General features: G+C 42.7%; 1 protein-coding gene across 3 annotated transcripts in view; it reads left to right on the top strand.

The window, feature by feature from the left end:
• Positions 1-25662, top strand: part of NFIA (nuclear factor I A) — a 512744-nt gene that overhangs the window by 326765 nt on the left and 160317 nt on the right. For all 3 annotated transcript variants that reach the window (XM_029618602.1, XM_029618603.1, XM_029618601.1), the window contains one exon: positions 12533-12650. In XM_029618602.1, the coding sequence (XP_029474462.1) occupies positions 12533-12650 (118 nt within the window). The remainder of the gene's footprint in view (positions 1-12532; positions 12651-25662) is intronic.

Here is a 25662-nt window from a genome sequence, read left to right as displayed (position 1 = left end):
GTGGACAAGCGATACGGCTCCAGTTAGCAGCAGAACCTGTCACCTATAATCAGCAGGATTAAAGTGCCACCTAATAAAAGCACACAAAATGTTTGCAGCTACATAAGATGGTTTCTCTCTGGGCCTACCCTGCCAGTGTGTACATATGGCAGAGTAAGCCTGTTAAGGAAGTTTTAAATGATGGAATATTTGGGTACTTAATATATAGATCATGTACCCATGTGATATGAGCCCAGTTGGAGAATGGAATGACGAGGGACATATATCAGCAATTGTGCCACACACATCCGTTCTGACACTCACTCTGGCACAGATTCTAAGACTCTGAGATAATGTATATAATATAATTTATTGATGATAAATATGTATAGGTAAATTTATATTTCAGTGTTCAATTTTCAATTCTCCATACTATAGGATATGCAAATAATGCTTCTAACTACCCAGTGTCCTCCCTTTTCTTACCGCTCCCTGAAGTGAAGTGTCTTGTAACATAGCCAGGAGTCCATATTGCCTCTGATTGTCTCCTTCTGGTCTTAGGCCCACCTCAGCATGGTTTGGTCCGTCTCCTTCTGGTCACATCTGCGGCTAGGCTGCTTCCATCTGCTTTGGGCTGGATCTGGCTGTCCGGTCCTACACCCAAGGCCTGGTCATCTGTCCACGTTGTCTTTGTCGGGCTAGGAGTTTTGGCCCGGAGAGGTTGGGGCTGAGCGTTTGCCAAAAAATCAGGCCTTCGGTCTCACTCTTTTATGGTACTGACTTATGCAGTCAAGGAGCAGGACTGCATGTCTTTCATCTCATTGGTTGGATCTGATTGCATGACTTTCATGCTGTGAACAGCAAGGATCTTGTTTCATTGGTTGGAGCCTGAAAACAAACCTACACCTTCTTAAATGTCAGGGCGTCTGGGTTATTTGGGTCAAAAGAGACCAAAATGTTTCATCACAACATCACATGCTGTTTACCTCTTCTTCCACATGATATGGGGTAGAAGAAGCTTCAGAGTATGAGGTCTTTCCTCATTGTTTGTTACTTCTTTCGAAATACGTATGATGCTTATATGTTACTTCTTATTCTGTAACACTCATCAGTCGATCGATATCTGGCAAACCGAGCCTTTTGGGCTTATCTCCAATCATGTCTTCATTCTCATTGATTCTTGCCAAGTTCCAAAAAGGCTTCTATTTGCCTTGCTAGTACAGGGTTCACTTGCTCTGCGACTGTTAGTTACAGCTTTTACTTTTAAATGTTTCAAAATATTTCTTTCAGCAAAAACCTAAATACTGGAAAAGGTCTCTAGGTCCAGTTTCTCTAGTTGTTGTATGTGTTAAAATGTCCATCATTTTTAAATGTCCATATTATCCATAGTATGCCCATGCAAAAACTTGAACTGTTTAAGTTTAAATGTCCATTAATCCATGTATTCTAAGAGGCTTCTATGGTAGGCCAAAAATAAAATTGTTCATATGAGAGGCTTCTTAGAGACAAATATTGCATTCTTCAGGAGCTTATCTTAACTTCCTTTCACTAATCTGATATGTAATTCTCCACCCAAGCTCTAATCATAAGACTCTCCCTCATTATATTTGAGATGCCATGGGGAATTGAAAAAATATAAAATCATATAAATAATGATTTAGATATACAATTAGCTTATGTAAATAGATTTGGAATAATTATTTTACAGATTATAAATATAGTTCATTTTTCTCAAATTACTTGCTTTATTTAAAATTCAACTTTTTGTATGTGTACTAACATACTTAATTGCATCTATTTGAGCTTGAAACATAGTTATCTTGAAAGTACAAGTACTTATATAGTGTATTTGAATTAGAATTCGTTTCTGATACTGTATGTGTATGTGTATGTGTGTTGTATAAAAGCAATGGGTACCATATCAGATACCATTGTAGATAGATACTAGTGTATTCTGCATCGATGTTAGCACTTTGTGGAATAATAGGCTAAATTAACAAGTATTTTGTTGTGTAAGCATGTAACTTAGATAGCATTTATATTTCTGAGTGTTCTTTGGTCCTATAACTAAAACTGAGTTGTAATACTTTGTATACAACAAACTCTATACATGCCTGAAGTTGATATATTCAGAAGGGGAAAAATATGTGTGTAATCTAGAAGATATGGTTATTTTCCCTGTATCAATATCTCTGAATATAGAGGCATAATATGTTGCAAACATCAATTGTAATAATTTGCATTGAAGGCATGGGAAATATATATATAAATAATACTTCTTGTAATGTTCTATAGTTTTGCAAATAACATAACAGACATCTCAATTTCCATTTGTGAGAATTTACGGAAAATGTTCCTGTGACATCTTCTGTAAATTTAGTAAGTTGTCCAAATTACTAGGCCGAAACAGTTAATTCATTTGTCAATCCTTCTATTTGCTTAGAATTCAAACATCCATAATTGTTCCCGTACCTCCATGCTCTAAGATGGTCCCTTGTATTGGGTTGTATCTATCTTAGAAAATAATCCAGTTGCCAGTGATACCTTCATATTTCCTAGGTTCTATCAGTTGAGAGCAACTCTGATCTCTGTATTATGTATTATGACAACAAACCATTCAAAGTCTAATTTACTCCAGTTGCATGTGCGGATGCAGGCTATATAAAGTAATAGGAATTAAAAGTGAGGTATAATTCCAAGGGGTTAAGCATCAAAATCACAGAACATATAGAAAGACATGGTTTAATGGAACAAAATCAGCATGGCTTTACTCAAGGCAAGTCTTGCCTCACAAATCTGCTTCACTATTTTGAAGGAGTTAATAAACATTTGGATAAAGGTGAACCGGTAGATGTAGTGTACTTGGATTTTCAGAAGTTCCTCATGAGAGGCTTCTAGGAAAAGTAAAAAGTCATGGTATAGGTGGCGATGTCCTTTCGTGGATTACAAACTGGCTAAAAGACAGGAAACAGAGAGTAGGATTAAATGGACAATTTTCTGTTGGAAACAGGATGCTGGGCTTGATGGACCCTTGGTCTGACCCAGTATGGCATGTTCTTATGTTCTTAAATTCTATACACATAGCTAGATAAAGAGAAAACAAACATAAGCATGACAATATCATGACCGATCAGACAAGACTTTGATAAGGAGTAGTGCCACTGCTAGAAGAGACTTTTATTTTTATTTGGATGCACTGTATAAATGTAGTATCAGCCACAACTCTGCCATGCATATCCTTAATCTAGCACAAATCTAACCTCCTGGTCAACAACTTAACCAACGCTGGTATCACTCATCTTTGCTATTTTAACACAGAAATACCTCAGTGCTTCCCTAATCAAGAACCTGGTCTAAATCTAGGACCTAATCTTACCTTAACACTTGGCAAACCGCCAGACACAGGCAATCCTATTCATTGAACCCCGGTATGAATAGATACCCCTCAACGTTTCCCTAAGGCTAAGAGCCTGCTGGCTAATTTCACAGCTGCAGCTCTGATCACTGCTTATATGACCACCTAGGATCTCCATCTGGCCTGCAACATATCTATGTGTGGTCATAGTAATCTCTGGTAAATTATAATCCAGCGCTCAGGAGCTTTTCCCTATATCCTTCAGAAAACCCCAAGCAAAACGCCTATCCCACGTCTGAATTGCTTTTCCACAGACCAGGGAGAGAACAGGGACCAGGGCGTCTCTTCTCCTAATGAGAAAGATTCCAGATATGTCTGAGGGATTCCCTAACTCTACACATGCATCAACGATGTATAGAAACAAATTAGATGTCCCCATGATTCCCATTAAAGAGCATGAGGTGACACCTAAATACCCACTCAACTTCATTCTGCTATACATTACGGCTACATATGTGTCCTAACAATGAGAAATCACATTTCTCATTGCCTGCTCCATCCAGCCTCCTTGCAACAGAAAATACAAATATCTAAAATTCTTAATCCTTTCATGATAGCCAGTGGTTGAAGACATTATAGTGTTATTGGCCTCCACACAGAGAAGAGAGCACACTGTTACCCTCCCCCAGGGTCAAAAAGGGTAATCATTCCTGCCCAGTTCATCTTTTTACTTGTGCGACTGTCTTGTCAAGCAGTGTAAACTTCACTCAGTGTACCTTTAACCTGACTCTGAAATGATGCCTGTTTTCCCGTTTCCAGTGCCCTCAACAATGCATTTCTGTTCCTTTGAATATTAGTTCATGCTGGGTTTGATTTTTCATCATACGCTGAGGACTGTGTGTCTGTAGAATGTACAGAATGTATCTGTTCTGTAACCAGACAATTAGACAAGCTCAGCTGACTGTTATAGGAATCTCATTGAGCATTAATAGGATTTTCCAGCGTGGGTACTCAACGACATACTTGATCTGATTTGTTTGGATTTGGCATGCAATGTACTAAAACTGGTAGCGGTTGTGGGGTATCCCAAGTGTCAGGGGTACAAGGCTGAATCATAAGAAATGATGGTGCTAGGCTGTTCGCAAGCAGTGGGCCATCAGCACCTGCACTGAAAGGATTGGGACTCTGCTAGGTGAGAACTCTTGGCTGTGACTGCTCTGATTTCATCTTTAAGATGGGACTCTTATCAAAGTCAATGATTCAGTTTCTCTAGTGGCCACTTCTAAGTTCCCCTATAAACTACGGATTCTCGGTAAGGAGCTCATTATGGTGGCTTTGTCAAACATCCAAACGCTGAGAACAAAAGTATCGCAGCTGCCTTATGGGGTTTCCTTTTGCTGGTCACTGTATTTACTTTGACATATTGTTCAAACTTACGTTCCAGGTCTATCAGATTATCAGTTTTTTCAAACTTCTGCATCTAAAGGGATCCTGTCCTAATGAGGTTACTGTTTGCTGCAACAAACTATTTTGGTTTATTTCTGTAAGATTTCTTGATGTCCCCTCTTCTTTCTCTCCATCTAAAGAACGTCATTTTCCCTGAATTAATGAAAATGGCCCATTTAACTATTACCCCCGCACTCTACAATACTGCTTCTATACAGTGCAATAGGTAAATATCTCTTGTTTACCAGACACTTAGTAGAGTCTCCTTATATCTGTGACAGCATTTTGCTTTTCTTGCAATTTGATTTACAATCACACTATGATTTGTAAGGAAATTTCAGTTTTCCTTGTCTTTATACTGATCTTATCTTTCTGACCCTAGCTCGCACTACCAATGCAACTTCAAAACACAATTTACAACTTCCCAAATACTTATTAAATCAAATCCTACCTCTACCACCAATTGTTAAGGAAGTTTTAAATGATGGAATATTTGGATACTTAATGTATAGATCATATACCCATGCGATCTGAATCCAATTGGAGAATGGATTGTGCCACATCCATCTGTTCTGACACTCACTCTGCACAGATGCTAAGACTCTGAGATAATGTATATAATCTAATTTATTGATGGTATATATGTATAGGTAAATTTATACTTCAGTGTTCAATTGTTCAGTTTTCAATACCCCATACTATAGGATATGCAAATAGTCTTCTAACTACCCATTGTCCTCCCGTTCTTACCGCTCCCTGAAGTGAAGCATCTTGTAACATAGCCAGGAGTCCATATCGCCTCTGCATGTCTCTTTCTGGTCTTAGGCCCACCTCAGCATGGTTTGTTCTGTCTCCTTCCGGTCAGATCTGCGGCTGGGCTGCTTACATTTGCTCTGGGCTGGATCTGGCTGTCTATCTGGCCTGGTCTTCTGCCCAAGTTGTCTACGTCGGCTGGGAGTTTTGGCCCGGCGAGGTTGGGGCTGAGTGTTTGCCCAGATATGTTAGGGCTGAGCATTTGCCAAAAATTCAGGCCTTTGGTCTCACTCTTTTATGGTACTGACTTATGCAATCAAGGAGCAGTATTGCATGTCTTTCATGCAATGAACAGCAAGGAGTACATGTGTCATTATCAGATTTTAGAACCGTTTGACAGTCATTTATATTGTCTAACCTGGACTACTGCAACTCCCTATTCCTAGGACTTCCAGCCAGTCACCTTAAACCTCTCCAATTTCTTGAAAATGCAGAGGCCAGATTCCTCACTGGTAAAAGAAAATTTGATCACATTACCCTGACTCTGATTGCTCTACATTGGCTCCCTGTGAAATCCAGAATAATCTACAAAGTTCTAACAATAGTCCACCATAACTTGAATCCTAACAATGAATTGCTAGGAATACATTTTTATCCTCGTTTTCTTGCACGTTCACTTAGATCTCATGACAAAGGCCTACTTGAAATCCCGACTATAAAAAAACTACCACCTAAAACAAACAAGAGACAGAGCAATATCAATAGCAGGCCCTATGCTCTGGAACTCCTTACCAGAAAACCTTCGACTATCTACTGACACCAAGACATTTAAACAAGATCTGAAATCCTGGCTTTTCAACAATGCTTTCTCTCTAACTCTGTAACTAAAAGTTCTCCCTAATTCTAGTACAAGCCCTTCAAATGTCTTCATGTTTATATGCCTTCCTTTTATCTCTCCCTCTGTACTTTTTTGTTAAACCTTATACACCGTTGTGATCTAGTGATTCTCAATGGAATGACGGTATATATAATACCTAAATAAATAAATAAAGGTGTCTTGTTTCATTGGTTGGAGCCTGAAAACAAACCTACACCCCCTTAAATGTTAAGGCATCTAGGTTATTTGGGTCAAAAGAGACCAAAATGATTCAATACAAAATCACATGCTGTTTACCTCTTCTCTTCTTCTGAATATGAGGCCTTTCCTCATTGTTTGTTACTTCTTTCGAAATACATATGATGCTTATATGTTACTCCTTATTCTGCAACACTCATCAGTCGATCGATATCTGGAAAGCTGAGCCTTTTCGGCTCACCTCCAATCATGTCTTCATTCTCGTCAATTCTTGCCAAGTTTCAAAAAGGCTTCTATTTGCCTTGCTAGTACAGGGTCTACTTGCTCTGCAACTAACCGTTAGTTACAGCTTTTACTTTTAAATGTTTCAAAATATTTCTTTCAGCAAAAACCCAGCTGCTGGAAAAGGTCTCTAGGCCCAGCTTCTCTGGTTATTGTATGTGTTAAAATGTCCATCATTTTTAAGTGTCCATATTATCCTTAGTATGCCCATGCAGAAACTTAAACTGTTTGAGTTTAAATGTCCATTATTCCATGTATTCTAAGAGGCTTCTATGGTAGGCCAAAAATAAAAATGTTCATATGAGAGGCTTTTTAGAGACAAATACTGCATTCTTCAGGAGCTTATCCTAACTTCCTATCATTAATCTGATATGTAATTCTCCACCCAAGCTTAAAGTGATGCTATCCTGTGTGCCAGGCTAACAGTCTAGTTACCAGGATATCTTGGACAGATAAGTGGATAAGTAGGCCTCTGTCTAGAAAATAGTGTTCCTGGCAGGCCCCACCCCACAGGCCTCATCAACATGCTGGCCCAGACCCCTCCCCCAAGCCATTAATCAGTTGACCCTGAAAGTACCAGGCATGAGGGGACCATTTGCTCTCCTCCTTTCCTCCATCCGTGCATCCCCAAAATCATATTATATCTTCTAATTCTACCCTCCCCCAAACACCACAGCAGCTGAAGCTCTTCCATCCAGGCACACCCCCTGATACCAACACAAAGAGGTCTACTCTCGTTACTGGGTGGGCGGCCCTCAGGTGGCGGGGAGGGGGTGAGAGGTGTACACTACAGGCAGACATCTATGCATGCAGCACAGCTTACCTGAACTTTGATGCTGCCAATTTTCACATCCCCCCCCCTCTCGAAATAATAAATAAACAATGTCAGGGCAAGGTGGAATGTTTGGTAACAATGTGTGAACCATTTTCTCCCCACCTACACATTAGCATAGCTGTAGCATCCATTGTATAAAATGGAAGCACATGATTGCTTGTGTCCAAAAGACAGTGCAAGCTAATTAGGTGCACACACAGTGTATACATTGTTGTGGTAAAGAAGAGAAAAATGAGCCCAACATCACCTGCAAAGACAGATATAGGCAGAGGCTTACACAGCATGTCACTCAACCAGACATACACATACACACACACCAGTTGCTTCAGACTACCACCTGCACTTTGGTTATCTACTGAGGCATAGTTTTGTTGTTCCTGGCCTGTTCATCATCTACCATCAATGATGTCTGTGCCAAGATTGACCCTACCTGCTGATGAGGTAGTCAGAAGATTGTCTACATCTATCAGCCTGACAGGCATGATTTGGAAGCATGTATGCTCACTGATTTGTCCTTGTTACTGACATGGGCCCTTCAAGGCCTGACGTGCCACCAAATGTTGGTCTTTCTACTTAACAACACTAAAGGTGCAAAAGACATCATGCCTACCACATGATACCTCTGGGAGCTGTTGGCCTATACATTTTACACAGTGGCAGAATTCTGAAAGAGGATTGTTGTTGGCTCATGATGTCATCAGCTGACAAAACCTTCTCTGTCCTTAATGCTATGCACAGAATTACGAATGAAAGTCTATCAGCACACCTTTCCTTATTCTCGGTATCCACCGAGTACAAAATGCGCAAACAGCACATGACACCCATCTTATAGGAAAGCAAAATGCTAATTTGGCCTGAAGTCATGGCAGCCATGCGGACAAGCAAAGGTCTCAAACCTGAAAAGATCTGAAAGGTCACAACTTAGCTTGGAAATGTACCATTTTGCTAGCTTGTGCCATTACAAAATAAACTTTGACCTATACATTCCAGAGGTGACTTTCAACAACATGTGAAGACATGACATCATCCTATTCCCAATCTAGTCTTCATAAAGTCAGACCAGTACCTTGTATATTCTCTCCAAGCAGCAAACAGAACCAACATGAAAGCCCAAGGGCCAAGGCCCTCACATCTATGCATGAGAGTTGACTATTTGCTTATCTATGTGGTGCAAGACCCAGCTGTGCATGGTCATATGCAACCCCTATGAGATCTGCTAACTTGCACTGATCTGTGAGGAGTTTGGGATTGCCATGCTGTTTGACATGTGCTTCCCAAAAGGCTGTATGTAAAGGCCTGCTAGGTGAGCACTCTGATGTCAGCACTACCTCAGAAACAGCTGAGGTAGTGCTGACAGTTGCGTCTTTGCAGGCCCATGTGCACTATACATCCGATGTACATGTGGATATAATTGGATGCACACAGATGTTAGCCAGGGAATATGGCTGTAACATGTCGAGTCTGTGATTGATGATTGTAACTGTCAACTTGTAGCTTCAGGCTGTGCCTTGAATCAGCAGAGTTACTTGAGCTTTCTATGACTTCTAGAGGACTTGACTCCATGTCCTAGGCCCTGCTGGAGTTCCATCATACCTATACCACTATCTCGCCCACATGTGAGGGCTAGGATAGGGTCCAAGACATAGCCAAGGCAAGCAAGAAGGCACAAGCTATGGCAATCAATGTACACTGTGTTGGCAGTCCTACACAAATGCTATGGCGAGACGTGACTATTTTGGACTGACAATCACTATGAATACATTAGGCCAGCCACATCTCTTTGGTGTTAGGTTTATTTAGTGTCTACTTTGTCTACTACTGTCTAGTGTACCTATTGCTCCATTATCATGATGTTGCCTAACTAGACCTAAGTGGTTTCTATTACACACTGATCCAGACAAAGGACCTGTGAGTAAAAGAAAGATAGAAATGGGACTAATTTGACGCTTTTCCGAAGCTGGCTGCTAGTCTGTGTGGGCTCTCTGACTTCTGCAGGGGGACATAAGGGATCCTCAAGTAGATCTGGAACGACATCTACTGGAATACCGTAGAACCAGCTTATGGTGTTTGCTGTAAAGACATATCCAGAGAGGGAGCATAGAAAGAAACATCGTTCTCACTTACTAGCCAACCATCACCGTAGAGGCCGTCTTCAAAATTTTCAAACAGGCCAGATTTCCTAAGTATAAAGGAATCCTGCGCAGCTCTCAGGTACCTGGCGACCACATTGAGGATGTGCAGTCGAGCATCACAGATCACTAGCACATTGCTGGAGTGGAAGAGCTTTCTGTTGAGGTAGATCTCCTCCCTGCGACGGGTTGGGATAATGACTACATGAGTACAGTCAATAGCTCCCAGGACATTAGGAAAGTTGACAATGGCACAAAACCCTCTCTTCAAGTCAAGCAAGTCCTGACTTTCATGAGGGAATCTCATGTAACGATCACTGTGGTTACGTACAGCTGTTATGACCTGGCCCAGACAGCAAGAAAAAGAGGTTTAAGACATTCTCCCAATGACCCCCTGATTGTTGTTTGGAAGGAGACAGAAGCCACATAATGCAGGATGCACAATAGCTTGGTGAGACCCAGTATAGCATGAGACCTCTCTGTGATCGGATCCAGATACCCTCTTCTCCTCTAAGTTCTTGATACAAATCCATGGTAGCCTGAGAGCTGAGACGATATCTGATAACAACATGTTCCTCTAGCATGCCCAGTAATGTGGCTGCATGGATGAAAGATGCGCTCCCTGTACTGCCGGTGTGCCTTCCTGCATGGCAAGCCCTGCCGTAGGCCAGGGCATTCTACTGATGGCATGCAGCTCTGGCTCCAGTGCAGGCATTTTCCTAGGAGGCGTTTGAACTTGTCTTTCTTGTTGTAGTGTTGTTGAGCAGCCTGAAGCAGCCGGTATCCCATTACTAATACAGTTCTCCCTATGTAACTTTAGGAAGACAGGGCAGGTAACAAAAGCTGTTTTTATTGGGCCAGGGGAGTTGTGTAGGTGTGTCTGAAAGAAGGCCTTTTTTATTGCACTCAATAATAGCTGCGATCCATGATAACGGCTGCTATGGCATGCTAAAAACCTTTTTTACCCTCTACTACAAAAAAGTGTTATTTCCCACATTAAATCCCACATTATTCTGTGTTATTTTACCACGAAATGCGGTAGGAGTCCTACATTTGCATAATTTTCCTAGGTTTTGCATACTCATTAATATATTTGCATGGTAACGTGTGACGCAATAAAGATCACTCATTTATCATGTATTCTACCCTTTTTATCACGTGTTAGGTAAATGACCGTATAAATTAGCCGGATAAAACTTATCTGGCTAACTTACAAGGGATATTCAGCAGCACACCTTGCTGCTGAATATCCCCATAAAAATAGTTAATTATCCTGATAAGTCTTATCCAGCTAACTTTAGACCTGCTATTATCTGGCTAAGTTTACTGGATAAGTAGCTCCTCCTCGAAACACCCATTTCTCGCCCACCAGTAAGCCAGATAAGTACTTATGTGCATTAGTGGTGGCCACAAAACGCAACCAAATATTCATCTGCTATCACTTAACCAATCCTTACTATCCGGTTAACAAGCGCTGAATATTGACCTCTCAACGTTCTGGCCTCTACTGATAGACCATTTCTAGCCTTGTCATTTTCCTTGTTGATTGTTACAATCCAGCACCTAGGTCTCCATCCATGTTTTATTACCAGGCTTTCTAATAATCCACAAAACTACCAAAACTAGCGAAGCCATTGTCCTATACATTCGACCTCCCTATGCTCACTGAAGTATGGGGTTTTTTTGTACTTTTTTTGGCCCAATGCTTAAATCTAGCTCTAATGCTCTACATTGGTGGTTCCGAAACCTATCCTGGGGGACCCCTAGCCAGTCAGGTTTTCAGGATATCCACAATGAATATCAGGGCCGGTGCAAGGGTAGTAGGTGCCCTAGGCCTTCTACCCTTCGTGCAATGCTTGCCAGTCTCAGCCCGACTCCTCCTACCTCATTTACACCATGACTGTATGCTTCTCAGGGACGCAAGCAGCCCAATGAATCTCTCTACTCCTCTTTGCCGCGAGTGGGATAGGCTCCACTCATGGCACCACTTGGCTGCTCTTTGGCGCCATAGGCGACCACCTAAGTTTGGCTAATGGACACACTGGCCCTGATGAATATGCTTGGGATAAAATTTGCATGCTGTAGAGGCAGTGCATGCAAATTTTTCTCATGCGTATTCATTGCGAATATCCTGAAAACCTGACTGTCTCTGGGTCCTTCAGGACAGGTTTGGGAACATCTGCTCTACATTTCAAGCCATTTGGAATCTATGGTGAAACATTTTATAAAACAGGTCCCTTGTATGTATTCTCCATGAACCGTATTAATGTTTGCTGCAAGCTAAATTCTGTTGTAGTCTTTCTTCAATAGTATTTTTCAAAGAGGTGTAAAGAAACCCTTTAACCTGCCACCCAGTTAAATTTGTGAAACAGAATTATTATTATTTCTTTTCCAGGAAATTAAATAGCCTGTGTTTGAGCCAGTCAGATTGCTTAGAATAAGGATAGATTTTGTGCTCATCTGTCATTATACAAAAAGAAACTAAGAGACAAATGTTGTAGCTATTGCGAGGGCAATTTACGCACATAAATTGGCCGTTTGATTGCCTTCCTTCAATACGGCTAACAGTATATACATTATTCCCAGAGAGGACCTTCTGAAAGTTTTCCCCTGTGAGCTGATTGGCTGCTTCTTCTCTAGATTCACCACTGCTTTTCTTTTTTGGTTCTTTCCCCCAGCACCGATAGCCGCAGGAACGGGTCCCAATTTCTCACTCTCGGATCTGGAAGGGTCTTCATATTACAGCATGAGCCCTGGAGCAATGAGGAGGTCGCTACCTAGCACATCTTCTACCAGGTAATTAGGACTACTCATGATTAGAAGGCTGCAGCTGTGATTTCACGTCCTAGGCGCATTTTAACGTGTGTGGGGAAACTTGCTGTACATTCTCAGACTGTTGTGCCAGTGGGAAGAAAACCCATTCTGGCATTGTAAAGGGATGGAATTGCATTGCATGTGCTCTCTTTCCTCATCCCCTTCACTGCTCTGCACTTACAGTCCCACTGTGAAAAGGGCGTTTAATGACTCGTAATCAGATGTATAGCTGGAATCCTAGTGATAAAATCATTAGGATAAAATTACACTAAATTTTTGAAGGGAAATTGTGCTTTGTGGAACAATAGCTAGCATGCACGGTGTAAAATTGAAGGAGAATAGACACCCCACTTCATATAAATGGTACACAAATAATAAGGCACGCAGTTAGGTCTTTTTTATGCCCATTTTCACTTGCTTAGGAGGTCATGTGGCTTATTGTCGCCTGAAAAGAGACTCTGCCAAAATAAACATAGCTACATAACAGGCCTTATAGCTGTAATGAAATTGATACAAATCCAACAAAACAGGAGAGATAAGGCTTGGACTCGGTGTCAAAATGCATTCATCGAGCCAGTCCACATTGATTCTTTTCTTTTACTTGTATTCTAAACACTCAAGCTCACTTCCTGCTCCCCATGCAGAGTTCAAAATGTGGGTATGGGTAGGATTCTCAGCCGGCCATTTCAGCACATGGGTGTTATATCCAAGAAGAACAATCATGTAGATAAGCTGATGCTCATGATTTGTCAGGGAGGGAGCCCCTGCAAGCATAAGCAGTGCTCTATTCAGAATCCCAAACTGGCTTTATTCGAGTACGCGCTTAACAGTAAGTCATCAAAGACTTGGCGTATACTTTGTGGGATTTAAGAACAAAAGACCCAGATTCCCTTCCTTCAGAGACGAACAGGGGGGCTTCAGGTTCAAAGTACAAACCAGTCCTGTCCAGGTCAGATTATCCAGTTACAACATAGTTCAAAACTGCTTCGTTCCAGGCAGAAATGTACTCACTTCCAGGTTCAAAACTTCATGAGCCTCCAGGAACAAGCAAGGGTTTCTGGTTCAGGGTCTTACAGGTTCAAGACAAGAAGAGGTTTCTGGTTCAAGCATTCACAGTCTCTAGGGACAAGCAAAGATAGCTGGTTCAAGGCTTCATAGGTTGAAAGCAAGTAAGGGTTTCTAGGTTCAAGGCTTCATGTCATGGACAACATACATTCAGTATAAGCCTAACAAATCACCAGCATTTTATTTACTTATGTATCTGTAGACAAGCAGGATGAACAAGCCCCTCAAGCGGGTGCCATCATCTGATGCCACCAGCCTGGAGCATTTCCTAGATAGCTCTGGAAAAGCCTAGATGACTTTGCATCCTGCTGCAGTCGCATAGGGCTCTGTCAGTCCTTTTTTGTCCATGGTGACGCTGGTTGCGTTTTTCTACCTGCTGTTTTTCCATTAAAGACATTTTTTTGTTTTCACAGTAAGGCCTCCTCAGTTCAGCTCTTCTCTGTCCAGTAACACTCCTTTAGTTAGGTTTTGGACACAGCTCTTAGTGTATTTTTTGTTTTTCAGTCTCCTAGCCCCGAGAATCTTTTCTTTTCCTCTTGGTGCATCCTGTTTGAGTGGCCTCAGTCATCCCCTCTTTACTTCACAAACATTTTGGGCTTTAATTTCGCTTTGATTATTTTTCCCACAGTGGCCTACAGAAGATCAGCAACATCAAAAAAAGTGCCCCTGCAACAATTCCAAGACATCCATAACCAACCATCAGAAAACTGATGTTTGGGATGAGTACATAATATTCTTAGCTGCGGTATCTACTTAAAAATGTTACCCAGGGCCACTGAGCTCTGGCAACTGAGGGTTTAAGATATCTTTGCCATGAAAACACAATCCAGATGCTTGATATCAGCCCCAAAGGCATCAGAATCCAATGTACCAAGAAGATGCATCATCCAGCAGCGATACATCGGCACCAAAGGAGTCTCACTTGGCCTCGACACTGAAATCAAAGCATAGGTCCAAAATCTGACATTAGACATTATGCATGTAATGTATGACATCACAAATGAAAAATGTATTAGCGTGGTTACTAAGGTCTTGAAAATAGAAACTAGTCTTTGTTTGCCTAGTTGTCTTGCAGTTGCCTTCCACAACAGACATGAGCAGCCTGTGAGTAAATGGCAGCTCTCCCTTAATAGAAGACTGAAAGTTTTCCCAGTAGAACAGTTTTACTGCTTAGAATGTTTGCCCTGTAACTTTTTGTAAAGTATCATAGTAGTCGTCCAGTCAGATTACTTTATCCATCCAGTTTTATTTACCCCTCTCCATTTCAGAACTGTAAACAAAGTATTATATCATCATTGACCCTAAAAACATTTGTCAAACTTTGCCAAGTTATTTAGTGAAAGATTTTCCTGACCGGAGCAAGATGCCAACTTTCCAAAGCTCGGTGCCCTCTAACTAAATTTGGCATTGTAGATGGGGGTTTTTATGGTCAGTAAGAGGCTCCTGTGTTGCATCATGAGAATTCTGGAGCATGCAGCATGGAGGAGCAAAGCCCATCTACCCTGGATCCCCACAGCTGCTGCTCTGACAAGATACATATTGACCCCTTAGGACACTACCTGCACATTATCGGAGAATAGAAACAACCATCTAATTAAAAAAACAAAACTTCTGTGAACTCACCACTCCACCATCCCTCTTCCCTTCTCCTAAAACACAAACATGCAATTACTCTATTTCAAACTAAAAAAAGAAGAAAATCAATTTTGGGGTGTTGTTTTTTTTCCCCTTAGTAATGGGGTAATAATAATGCTGGAATGGTCAAAGTTATGGAGAATGTTCCTTTGCTTGTGGTATAATAATATTATATATGTCACAGTTTTTATTCATTCTGAAATTATAATGTGAAACTACACCAGCCTGCATCTCTTGAAACAACTAAAGTTTTGTTAAGAAATGAAGAAAGTCATTGACTGTCACTTTTCTTTTCCTGTATAATGGTGGCTGGTAGGCGTATTATTGCCGTCAATTTCTCTTTCCTGGACTGGAGAGTGTAACGTAATGGTTGGAGTAAAGAACTACAGGCGCAAATTTCAGTGTCCTTGCAGAGGTTGGAGGTCCGTGTGAATGTTGCACATTTTCAGAAGGAAACTTGGGGCAGAATCCCCCTTTGGAACTCTGCGGGACCTCAGGATCTCGGGTACTTAACTACCCACGTACATGTGTTAAACATTGCATGGGAATTTCAACATGAAATCCTCGCATGCACTTCACTCTTCCTCTCCAACTCCGCGTCTTTTCAGCACGGCTAAAAGTATGCGTTTTCTTATGCAGCACGTGGTCTTTTAGCTGCATCCACTGGTGAGGGGGGCGTTCATTTTCAGAAGGAGGTAAACATGGATGCACTCGCATGAAAACTTTTTAAAATAAAATTATTTATAAACTTTCTAAAAAAAATTGCAGTTCAAGAAACTGGAGGACCAGAGCAAAATAACAGCATTAGAAATAAAGAGGAGCCTAAGTTTGGGAGATAGAGGCCTGAATTGACCCCTCTGAAAACTGTTTAGGGCTGATTGTCTAAATTTAAGTTCCTGGTTTCACCAAGCTCCTAAAGGTAGAAGCCTAAAAAGTGGGTGGCTACACAGGTAGAGTTAGGGAAGGGAAAAAGCTTCCATGCTTAGCACTGATTTTCAGCACTAGGCACTTAACTTCAGCTCCCAAATCTGGGCAAATAAAAATTGTGGGCCTACATTTTGGCCCCTAAGTTTAAAGATTTCATAATTAGGTGGGGCTTTCAGCCAAAAATGTAGGCGCCTAAGCTCAGATGAAAACAGACATCTACCTTAGGCACCTAACTTAGGTGCAGTAAATGTAGCCTCTCAGCTTTTCTTGAATATCGACCTCATAATACAATGAACAAATAATAGACAACGGTTATATTTAAGAGGTTAGTTTTCAAAAGGTTTCAGTGTGTACAACTGGAAGGTACTCATGGAAGTAGCTTGTATGTGTGCAAGTAGTATTTTAAAAAAAGCCAAATGTATACACATATGAGCTGTGTTGTGCATAACTGTTAAAGGGGAAAGAAAGGGGCATTTTGAGGCAGGGTTTGGAAGCAGTATATGTGCATACATTAAAATACTTTGTTTGCACACTTTTACAGCTGCTAATTGACAGGGGCAGTTCAAGACGATCTGCGGCCTGAGGCAAGGAAAGAGTGTGCTTCCCCCCCCCCCCCCCCCCGGCGTGGCCTGGCACAGGTCAAATCAGCAAGAAAGCAAAAAGGGGTATGCCCCTTGGCACTTAGCCCTTTTGGCTAGGGAAATGGAGAATGCAGAGTCAGGTTTCCCAGAGGAGTGGTAGATAGGGTGCTAATGATATTTCCAGTAAGCTGGCAGGACCCCTACCACCTGCCTCCCAACTTTCCCTGGCATTTGCCCGTTAGGGAACTTGGAGATGGCTGAATGGTGTGGCTCTATGTGTGACTCTCAGAGCTGGTGCAAGGGGATTAGGTGCCCTACGTGAACCGTACAGCCTTGCGCACAAGTCCTGCCCCCAGCCCCTGGCCCTCCCCATGCACAATTAAAAATTATGCATTTATAATAGATTTTACATGAAACAGCACAAAGTACAATTTCTGAGGTAAAAACATGATTTATAATATATACATTATATTTACATGCACTATTGTGGTGCCAATCAGAAAACCCTGCAAAAAAAGACACTTGGAACCCATGTGGTATTGGGTCTATTGTGAAGTGCGTTAGGTGCGAGCTTGGCCCTCAGAAAACCATGAGAAAATTGAATTACAAGTTATAATATAGTAAACCTCCCACACCAAAACAGCTCCAACTGCCAGCACTCAAAACAGTAACAACTCTGCCTATGAAAAAGCAATACTGTAAGTATTACACCAGGCCCTAAACACCTATATTAGGAAAACAGAACAAGCCAGGCTGCTACAGAGCCCTACACAGAAATTACTCAGTAGCGGAATACCTCATCTTGGTCACATATGCAAAACACACAGACCCTCACCAAATATAGAATAAAGAGACCATAAAGTACAAATAGAATGCAGACAAAAACTGTACTGGAAACTGCAAGAAGCCAGCTCTGTATACAGTGCAACAGTGGAAAAAGAGGAAACATCACCATTCCTCATAAAACAAACAATACAATCAAGAAATATAAAATATCAATCATAATAGTAAAAACATGCTAAAAATTAAATATTTCAAAATAGCTGACTCGCTGATCCCCTTCCTTCTCACTCAACCCCTTCACTGTCCTTCCCTCCCCTCACACCTCCTTCTCCTCCCCCTTTCTCCCCCACACTTCCTCCCTTTCCCTTCATATCCTCCACACCTCCTCACTTTCTCTCCCATCCCTCACACCTCCTCTATTCTCCTACTCCTCCTCCCTCTTCCCTTCCTTTCCCTCCCCCTCACTTCCTCCCTTCCTTCTCTCTCCCTTCCCCTCCATCTCCCCCACAACTTCACCCTTCCTCTTCTCTCTCCTCTCTCCTCACTCACACCTCCTCCCAACATAAGAAATTGCCATGCTGGGTCAGACCAAGGGTCCATCAAGCCCAGCATCCTGTTTCCAACAGAGGCCAAACCAGGCCACAAGAACCTGGCAATTACCCAAACATTAAGAAGATCCCATGCTACTGATGCAATTAATAGCAGTGGCTATTCCCTAAGTAAACTTGATTAATAGCTGTTAATGGATGTCTCCTCCAAGAATTTATCCAAACCTTTTTTCAACCCAGCTACACTAACTTCACTAACCACATCCTCTGGCAACAAATTCCAGAGCTTTATTGTGAGTTGAGTGAAAAAGAATTTTCTCCAATTAGTCTTAAATGTGTTACTTGCTAACTTCATGGAATGCCCCCAAGTCCTTCTATTATTCGAAAGTGTAAATAACTGATTTGCATCTACTCATTCAAGACCTCTCATGATCTTAAAGACCTCTATCATATCCCCCCTCAGCTGTCTCTTCTCCAAGCTGAACAGCCCTAACCTCTTCAGCCTTTCCTCATAGGGGAGCTGTTCCATCCCCTTTATCATATTGGTTGCCCTTCTCTGTACCTTCTCCATCGCAACTATATCTTTTTTGAGATGCGGTGACCAGAATTGTACACAGTATTCAAGGTACGGTCTCACCATGGAGCGATACAGAGGCATTATGACATTTTCCGTTTTATAAACCATTGCCTTCCTAATAATTCCTAACATTCTGTTTCCCCTCACCTTTCCCTTTCACTCCCAACTCCACTCCCTTCTCCTCCTGCTCACTTATTCATTCCCTTCTTAGTGAGAAGGGAAGGGGAGCAGAGCTATGTGAAGGGGAGTGGAGGAGGCTGAGTGAGAACTTCCCCTTCTGTCAGCTCAGCCACTCCTTCCCTCTAGGAAGGGAAAGAGGGGCTGAACTAGGGGATGGGTAAGTTCTCACTTACTCTCCTCTTCCCTTCTCTTCTCAGTAAAAAGGGAGAGAAGTGAGTTGAACTGATGGAAGAGGAAAATGTTAGCTCTTACTCACCTTCCTCTTTTAATTCCTAACCTCACTGCTGCTTCCTGCCTGCTGGGGGCAGGAGGAACCCCGTGAGCAGGCCATAAACACTGCCGCTTCCTTTCTTCTCTTCTGCCTGTAGGGGATGGGAACCCTGTGGGCAGGCCACAGACATCACCACTGCTTTCCTTCTCAGCGGGCAGTGACATTTATAGCAGGGGATTCAGTATCACTTCCTCAGTCCCCTCTCCCCCTCCCACATTTGCTACCCACCGCCCTCCCTGGTCTACAGAAGTCTCACTCCCTAAACCCACTCTCCCCTAGAAACAAAAATAGCCACTGCTATTACTAGCAACAGTAACACGGAATAGACTTAGTTTTTGGGTACTTGCCAGGTTCTTATGGCCTGGATTGGCCACTGTTGGAAACAGGATGCTGGGCTTGATGGACCCTTGGTCTGACCCAGTATGGCATGTTCTTATGTTCTTATGTAGTTTTAAAAATAGCATGTATGCGTGTAAACTGCAGCAGTTACCTACACATATCACAACTCTTTCACACATGAAAATATGAATTTATCTCTTGATGAAGGGGTTGTCCCTGAACAATATAAAAGAGCGGTGATCCGCCCAATACTAAAGAATGGCTCTCTTCCACAATCAGACCCTTCAATTTATCATCCTATCTCAGATTTTCTTGCATTGGGGAATGTACTGGAAAAAATTATGCTCACACAGTTGTCTGAATATACAGATAATGCTATTTTAAGTGACTTTCAGAGTGAGTTCAGACAGGGTCATAATACCGAGAAGTTATTGGTATCAGTCTCTGATTTTGTGCTACATGAACTGGATAAGAACCACTCTTGTTGTTATGGTCTTACTTGTCGTCTCTGTGGTGTGTGACTCGATACCGCATTCTTTATTATTTCAGCGACTATGGGACTTTGGCATAGATGGCACAATAGGACAATAGTTTGCATTATTTTTAGTTGACCACTCGTAGCAGGTGTGGGTAGACCAATCTTCTTCTGTTTGGACCCCCATTCAATATGGCATTCATCAAGGAGCCTCATTATCAGCCATTTTGCTTAATATTTATTTAAATCTGTTTTCTTTAGCATTTATGCTGACAATATTCAGCTTGTCTTCTCTGTAAATGATTTTCCCACCAATACTATTGTGTCCATTTCCTCCACTTGAGAACTGATAAATCAATAGCTTAAACAGAATGGGTTATTTTTGAATATACTGTAGCTAAGACCGAGATCCTACCAGTTACTAATAATATTGAGTCATCTCCTTTGTTTAATGTTCAGGTCAAAATGTTGATATTGGTCCTGTTCATGTTGTCTGTGATCTCTGTGTTCTTCTTGATAAGGTTTTCCTTATGACCACAGTTACGTAATGTAGTGCAAATAGGTTTTTTTTAAACTGCGCAAATTATATCACCTGATATTTTTGTTAGATGAAAATGATTTTAAATATTTGATTCACTCCTTTGAGTGGTCAGTTTTAGATTATTGCAATGCCATGTACATTGGGTTCCCAAAGTGTCACTTGTTTTCACTGGAACGGTTATTAAATGCCACTGCTCTCTTGGTTATGAATAACCTGTTACAAGAACACATTTCACCACTTTTATACAAGTTACATTGTCTACTGATAGAGCAGCGGATAAAATGTAAAGTTCTGACCCTGGTTTATTGAGCGCTATATGGGAAGTGTCTGGTTTTATACCAGCCTGAGCGGTTCTTAAGCTCATTGGGCCAACAATTGCTGTTTATACCAGCAGTTAAGACAGCCCGGTTGCAGTGTACAAGGAAGCGTGCCTTTTCACAAGTTGTCTCTTCCCTCTGGCATAGCCTTCCTGTAAGTTTATGGCAGGAAACAGATTATAAGAGCTTTAGAAAGGCATTAAAGACAGTTATTTTATGAAGCTTTTAATTGTGATGTATGACTTAACTTTGATATATGTTTTAATTTTGTATTTCGATGATATGTCCTTTGTCTGTAATCTGCCATGAATAAGCTCTGGTAAGATATCGGACTATAAATCTTAAATAAATAAATAAAAAGTACATCCTTTTGTATGGAAAGTATGTAGCTCCCTGCATTGAAAAACTGTATGCATAACGAAACATGCACGTGTACGGGGTAGAGAATCGCTGTATTTTATAGACTGCCATACAGTCTATAAAATACAGGCATATCTTTGTGCATACTCTATTATGCGCATAAGTGCTGACATGCACATTGTTGAAAATTAACCTCTTGAAGTCCACAGTAATGGAGGATTCAAACCATAGCCTAAGGAAATTCTTAACCATACAAGTAAAAAAATCCGAGGACAGAAAAACCCTCAGCAAATACTAGGCGTTGTAAGGCTTGGATGGGACCCTACCCTCCTGTTTAAGCTTCTCTGTTAAGAATAGAGAGAACTGAACAGTTTCTAGAAAGGTTTGGTTACAGCAGTGGGTTGCAAACCACCCTCCATTGCCTTAGGTTCAAACTTAAATTGTGAGCCCACTGGAGAAAGGAAATACCTATAGTTCCTGAATGTAATCCACTGTGAAATTCCTGAAAAGTGTTATGTTAATCAAATAAGTAATCGATATTTTACGAGACACTTGCATGGACACTTAAGGAAAAACAGGGCTCCCCTTTGTACTACTCTGTCTCATCAGGAGGATGTGCTTGCAGCTGCAGTGATGCGTCTCCTGGGGCATACGTCCAGGACAGAAGGAGTTGGACTGCTGCTGCCATTGACAATTTGAGCATCAGGAATGTAGATAGCTGGGTGGTTGGTGGGAATGAAGATCACTTGATAACTTGTCTGCTTGGTGCAAAGACAGTGGATCTCATAAGTAACCTAGATAGAATTTTAGATAATGCTGGGGAAGATGCCACCTGCAATGGTGTATGTGGGTAGCAACAACATAAGAGTGCATGAGGGAGGTCCTATAGGCTAAATTTAGGCTTTTAGGTAGAAAATAGAAATCCAGAACCTCAAGAGTTGCATTTTCAGAATTGTTCCCTATTCCATATTCAGAACCCCAGAGGCAAGCTGAGCTCCAGGCAAGGAAATAACAGAAAAACTAAATTAAATTCTTTGCCTAGCCTTTATTGAGAAGGATGTTGGGAGCATACCCAAACTAAAAACATTCTTTGATGGTGATAATTTTGACAACTAAACCAAAACACTGTCAAACTGCAAGATGTAAAAGATCAAATTGACAAATTAAAGAGCAACAAATAACCAGGACCAAATGGTATTCACCCCAGAATCCTGAAAAAACTCAAACATGAAATTGCAAACCTGTTCTCACAGGCTGGTAGTCCTCACATATGGGTGACATCACAGGATGGAGCCCAATCACGGAACACTTTTGTCAAAGTTTCTAGAACTTTGACTGGCCCCTACTGGGCATGCCCAGCATGGCACCAACCCTGCAGCCAGCAGGGGTCCCTCTTCAGTCTTCTTTTTTCCGTGCAGCAGTAGCCATGCGGTTAAGGAGCTCAACAGAGATTCCTGACAGGACTTTTCCTCACGGAATTACTACAACTTTTCTTACCCCACTGGGGTCCCTCCTTCAAAATTTTCAAGCCGCAGTACTCCGGTAAGTTTTCTACCCATTTTCGGTCGATTCCCGTCGAGTTTGGCCCTCACGACCTACTGGCCGTCAACTGTACCGCAGCCCAAATTTTTCATGGCCATGGCGTCGGGGTTCCGTTGGTGCCCAGACTGCAATCGCACCATGTCCATAACAGACCTTCATAAGGTCTGTGTAATGTGTCTTGGATGTGAGCACGATGTCCTGACCTGCACCAAATGTGCCCTAATGACACCAAAAGGTTGCAAGGCCAGAATGGAGAAGATAGAACTTCTCTTCCGTGCTCAAACCCCGACGCCGTCTATTGCATCGACCTCGTCAGAACCGGCACCGTCCACTTCGCGCCAGTATCGACCACTGGCCGTTGACCGTCCGCCATCGACGATTTATTGGCCTTCAACTCCCTCTACTCCCCCTCAGGACCGAGGGGATCGTAGAGAGAGACATCGCCATTGACATCGGAAGTCTCTGACCATCGAGGGAGCGAAATCATCATCCGAGCCGCCGTCGAAGAAACCCCATCCAAAAAAGGCACCAAGGCAACCCTCACCCGAAAGGGGTTTGGGAGCCGCGACTCCGCCTTTAACGGTGGTCCCTCCGGCTATGCCTCTGCCTCCTTCTTCTGTTCCGGAGCCAGGGCTACTTGTTCCAGGTCTCCAAGAAGAACTGGACCGGCTGGTTCAGGAGGTCATCGACAAGGCGATGCATCGACTCCAAGTTCCTCCGGCACCGACACCGGTACCGATCGTGGAACCAACCACTGACCCAAATCCAGCAGCATTGGCACCGCTACTCTTGAGGATGGAAGCGCTCATTGCCGCTTTTCCACCGATGGCTCCTGGGTCACCGATGGCTCCGGTGCCCTCTCTGCTTACCTTGTCATCGGGAGGAGAAACACCATTCCGCATCCCTCCATCGGGAGTTTTACCGATGCCTCAGCCATCGATGCCGATACGTCCGTCGGTGGCATCAAGGGCCACCGACCATTCATCGATGCCCTTGATGCCTGCACCGGTGCCTTCAATGCCTTCATCGGTGCCTCCAATTATTTCTTCGATTCCTTCGGAGCCTAGACCAGGACCTTCAGGGATTCCACTGCCCCGTCCCCCTCGGGCTCCGAGAGGGGCAGGTGTTGATCCCTACAATACCTGGACTGATGACTCTTCACCAGACACCGATGACCTGCCTTCACCTCCTTCTCCCACTGAAAGCAGAAAGCGTTCTCCTCCAGAGGATCTTTCCTTCATAAATTTTGTGAAGGAGATGTCTGAATTGGTTCCCTTCCAATTACAGACCGAACAAGATGACTGGCATCAAATGATGGAGCTGTTGCAATTCCTGGATGCTCCCAAGAAAATAACCTCCATCCCTATTCACCAAGTTCTTCTGGATCTCCTCAAAAAAAAAACTGGGAACACCCTGGCTCTGTTGCTCCAGTCAACAGGTAGGCTGACACCACTTATTTGGTACAGTCAGCCCCAGGTTTTCAAAAACCTCAATTGGATCACCAATCTGTGGTTGTAGAATCTGCCCAAAAGAGGACAAAGAGATGAAAACCCCACACTTCCTTTCCCCCAGGCAAGGAGCAAAAATTTCTAGATGCCATTGGTCACCGGGTCTTTCAGGGCTCAATGCTCATCTCCCAAATTGCCTCTTATCAGCTCTATATGACCCAATACAACAGGGTCATATTTAAGCAGATACAAGACTTAACAGACTCCCTACCTCAGCAATTTCAAGATCAGCTCCAAACCCTAGTAAACAAGGGTTTTGAGGCAGGCAAGCATGAGATAAGATCGTCTTACGATATCTTTGACACTGGAGCTTCGAGCAATCAGATATGCTCTCAGAGTATTTCAGGATCGCCTCTCCAACCAAGTCATCCTGATTCAGACGGACAACCAGGTGGCCATGTGGTACATCAACAAACAGGGAGGCACGGGCTCCTACCTCCTGTGTCAGGAAGCTTCACAGATATGGGAGGAGGCCCTTTCCCACTCGATGTACCCCAGGGCCACCTACTTGCCGGGAGTGGACAATGTGTTGGCAGACAAGATAAGTCGCACCTTTCAACCGCACGAGTGGTCTCTCAACCCCTCAATAGCGGACTCGATCTTCCAACAATGGGGTTATCCTCAAATAGACCTCTTTGCGTCACCTCAAAACCGCAAAGTAGAGAACTTCTGCTCTGTCACTCACAGCCAACACTATCAGCCAAGAAATGCGTTCTCCCTCTCATGGGCAACCGGTCTCCTATATGCATTCCCTCCTCTTCCACTTCTCTCAAAGACTCTCGTGAAGTTACGTCAGGACAAGGGAACCATGATCCTGATAGCACCTCACTGGCCACGCCAAGTGTGCTTTCCAGTACTTCAGGATCTCTCCATTCGCAGGCACATTCCCTTGGGAAAGAACCCACTTCTGATTATGCAAGACGACGGGTGCCTGTGCCACCCCAATCTTCAAGCCTTGTCCCTGACGGCCTGGATGTTGAAAGGTTAATCCTTCAGCCACTTAACCTTTTTGAATCAGTTTCCCGTGTCCTGATTGCTTCACTGAAGCCTTCCACGAGAAAATCCTACCTTTACAAATGGAACAGGTTTCAGTCATGGTGCTCTTCTCAATCCCTTGACCCCCTTTACCTGTCCAATCACGAAGTTTCTGGATTATTTCTGGCACTTGGAGTCAGGTCTAAAAACTTCCTCCATCAGAATGCATGTTAGTGCGGTGGCCGCCTTCCATAAAGGTGTCAGGATGTTCCCATATCAGTACAACCCCTTGTAACACGTTTTCTGAAGGGCTTGCTTCACCTCAAGCCTCCACTGCATCCTCCGGCCCCTTCTTGGGACCTCAACCTGG

The sequence above is a fragment of the Rhinatrema bivittatum genome, chromosome 10 (genome assembly GCF_901001135.1).
Source record: "Rhinatrema bivittatum chromosome 10, aRhiBiv1.1, whole genome shotgun sequence".
Classification (NCBI taxonomy): Eukaryota; Metazoa; Chordata; class Amphibia; order Gymnophiona; family Rhinatrematidae; genus Rhinatrema; species Rhinatrema bivittatum.
Note: the sequence above shows the minus strand (reverse complement) of the source record. Positions and strands in the feature narration are given on the sequence as shown.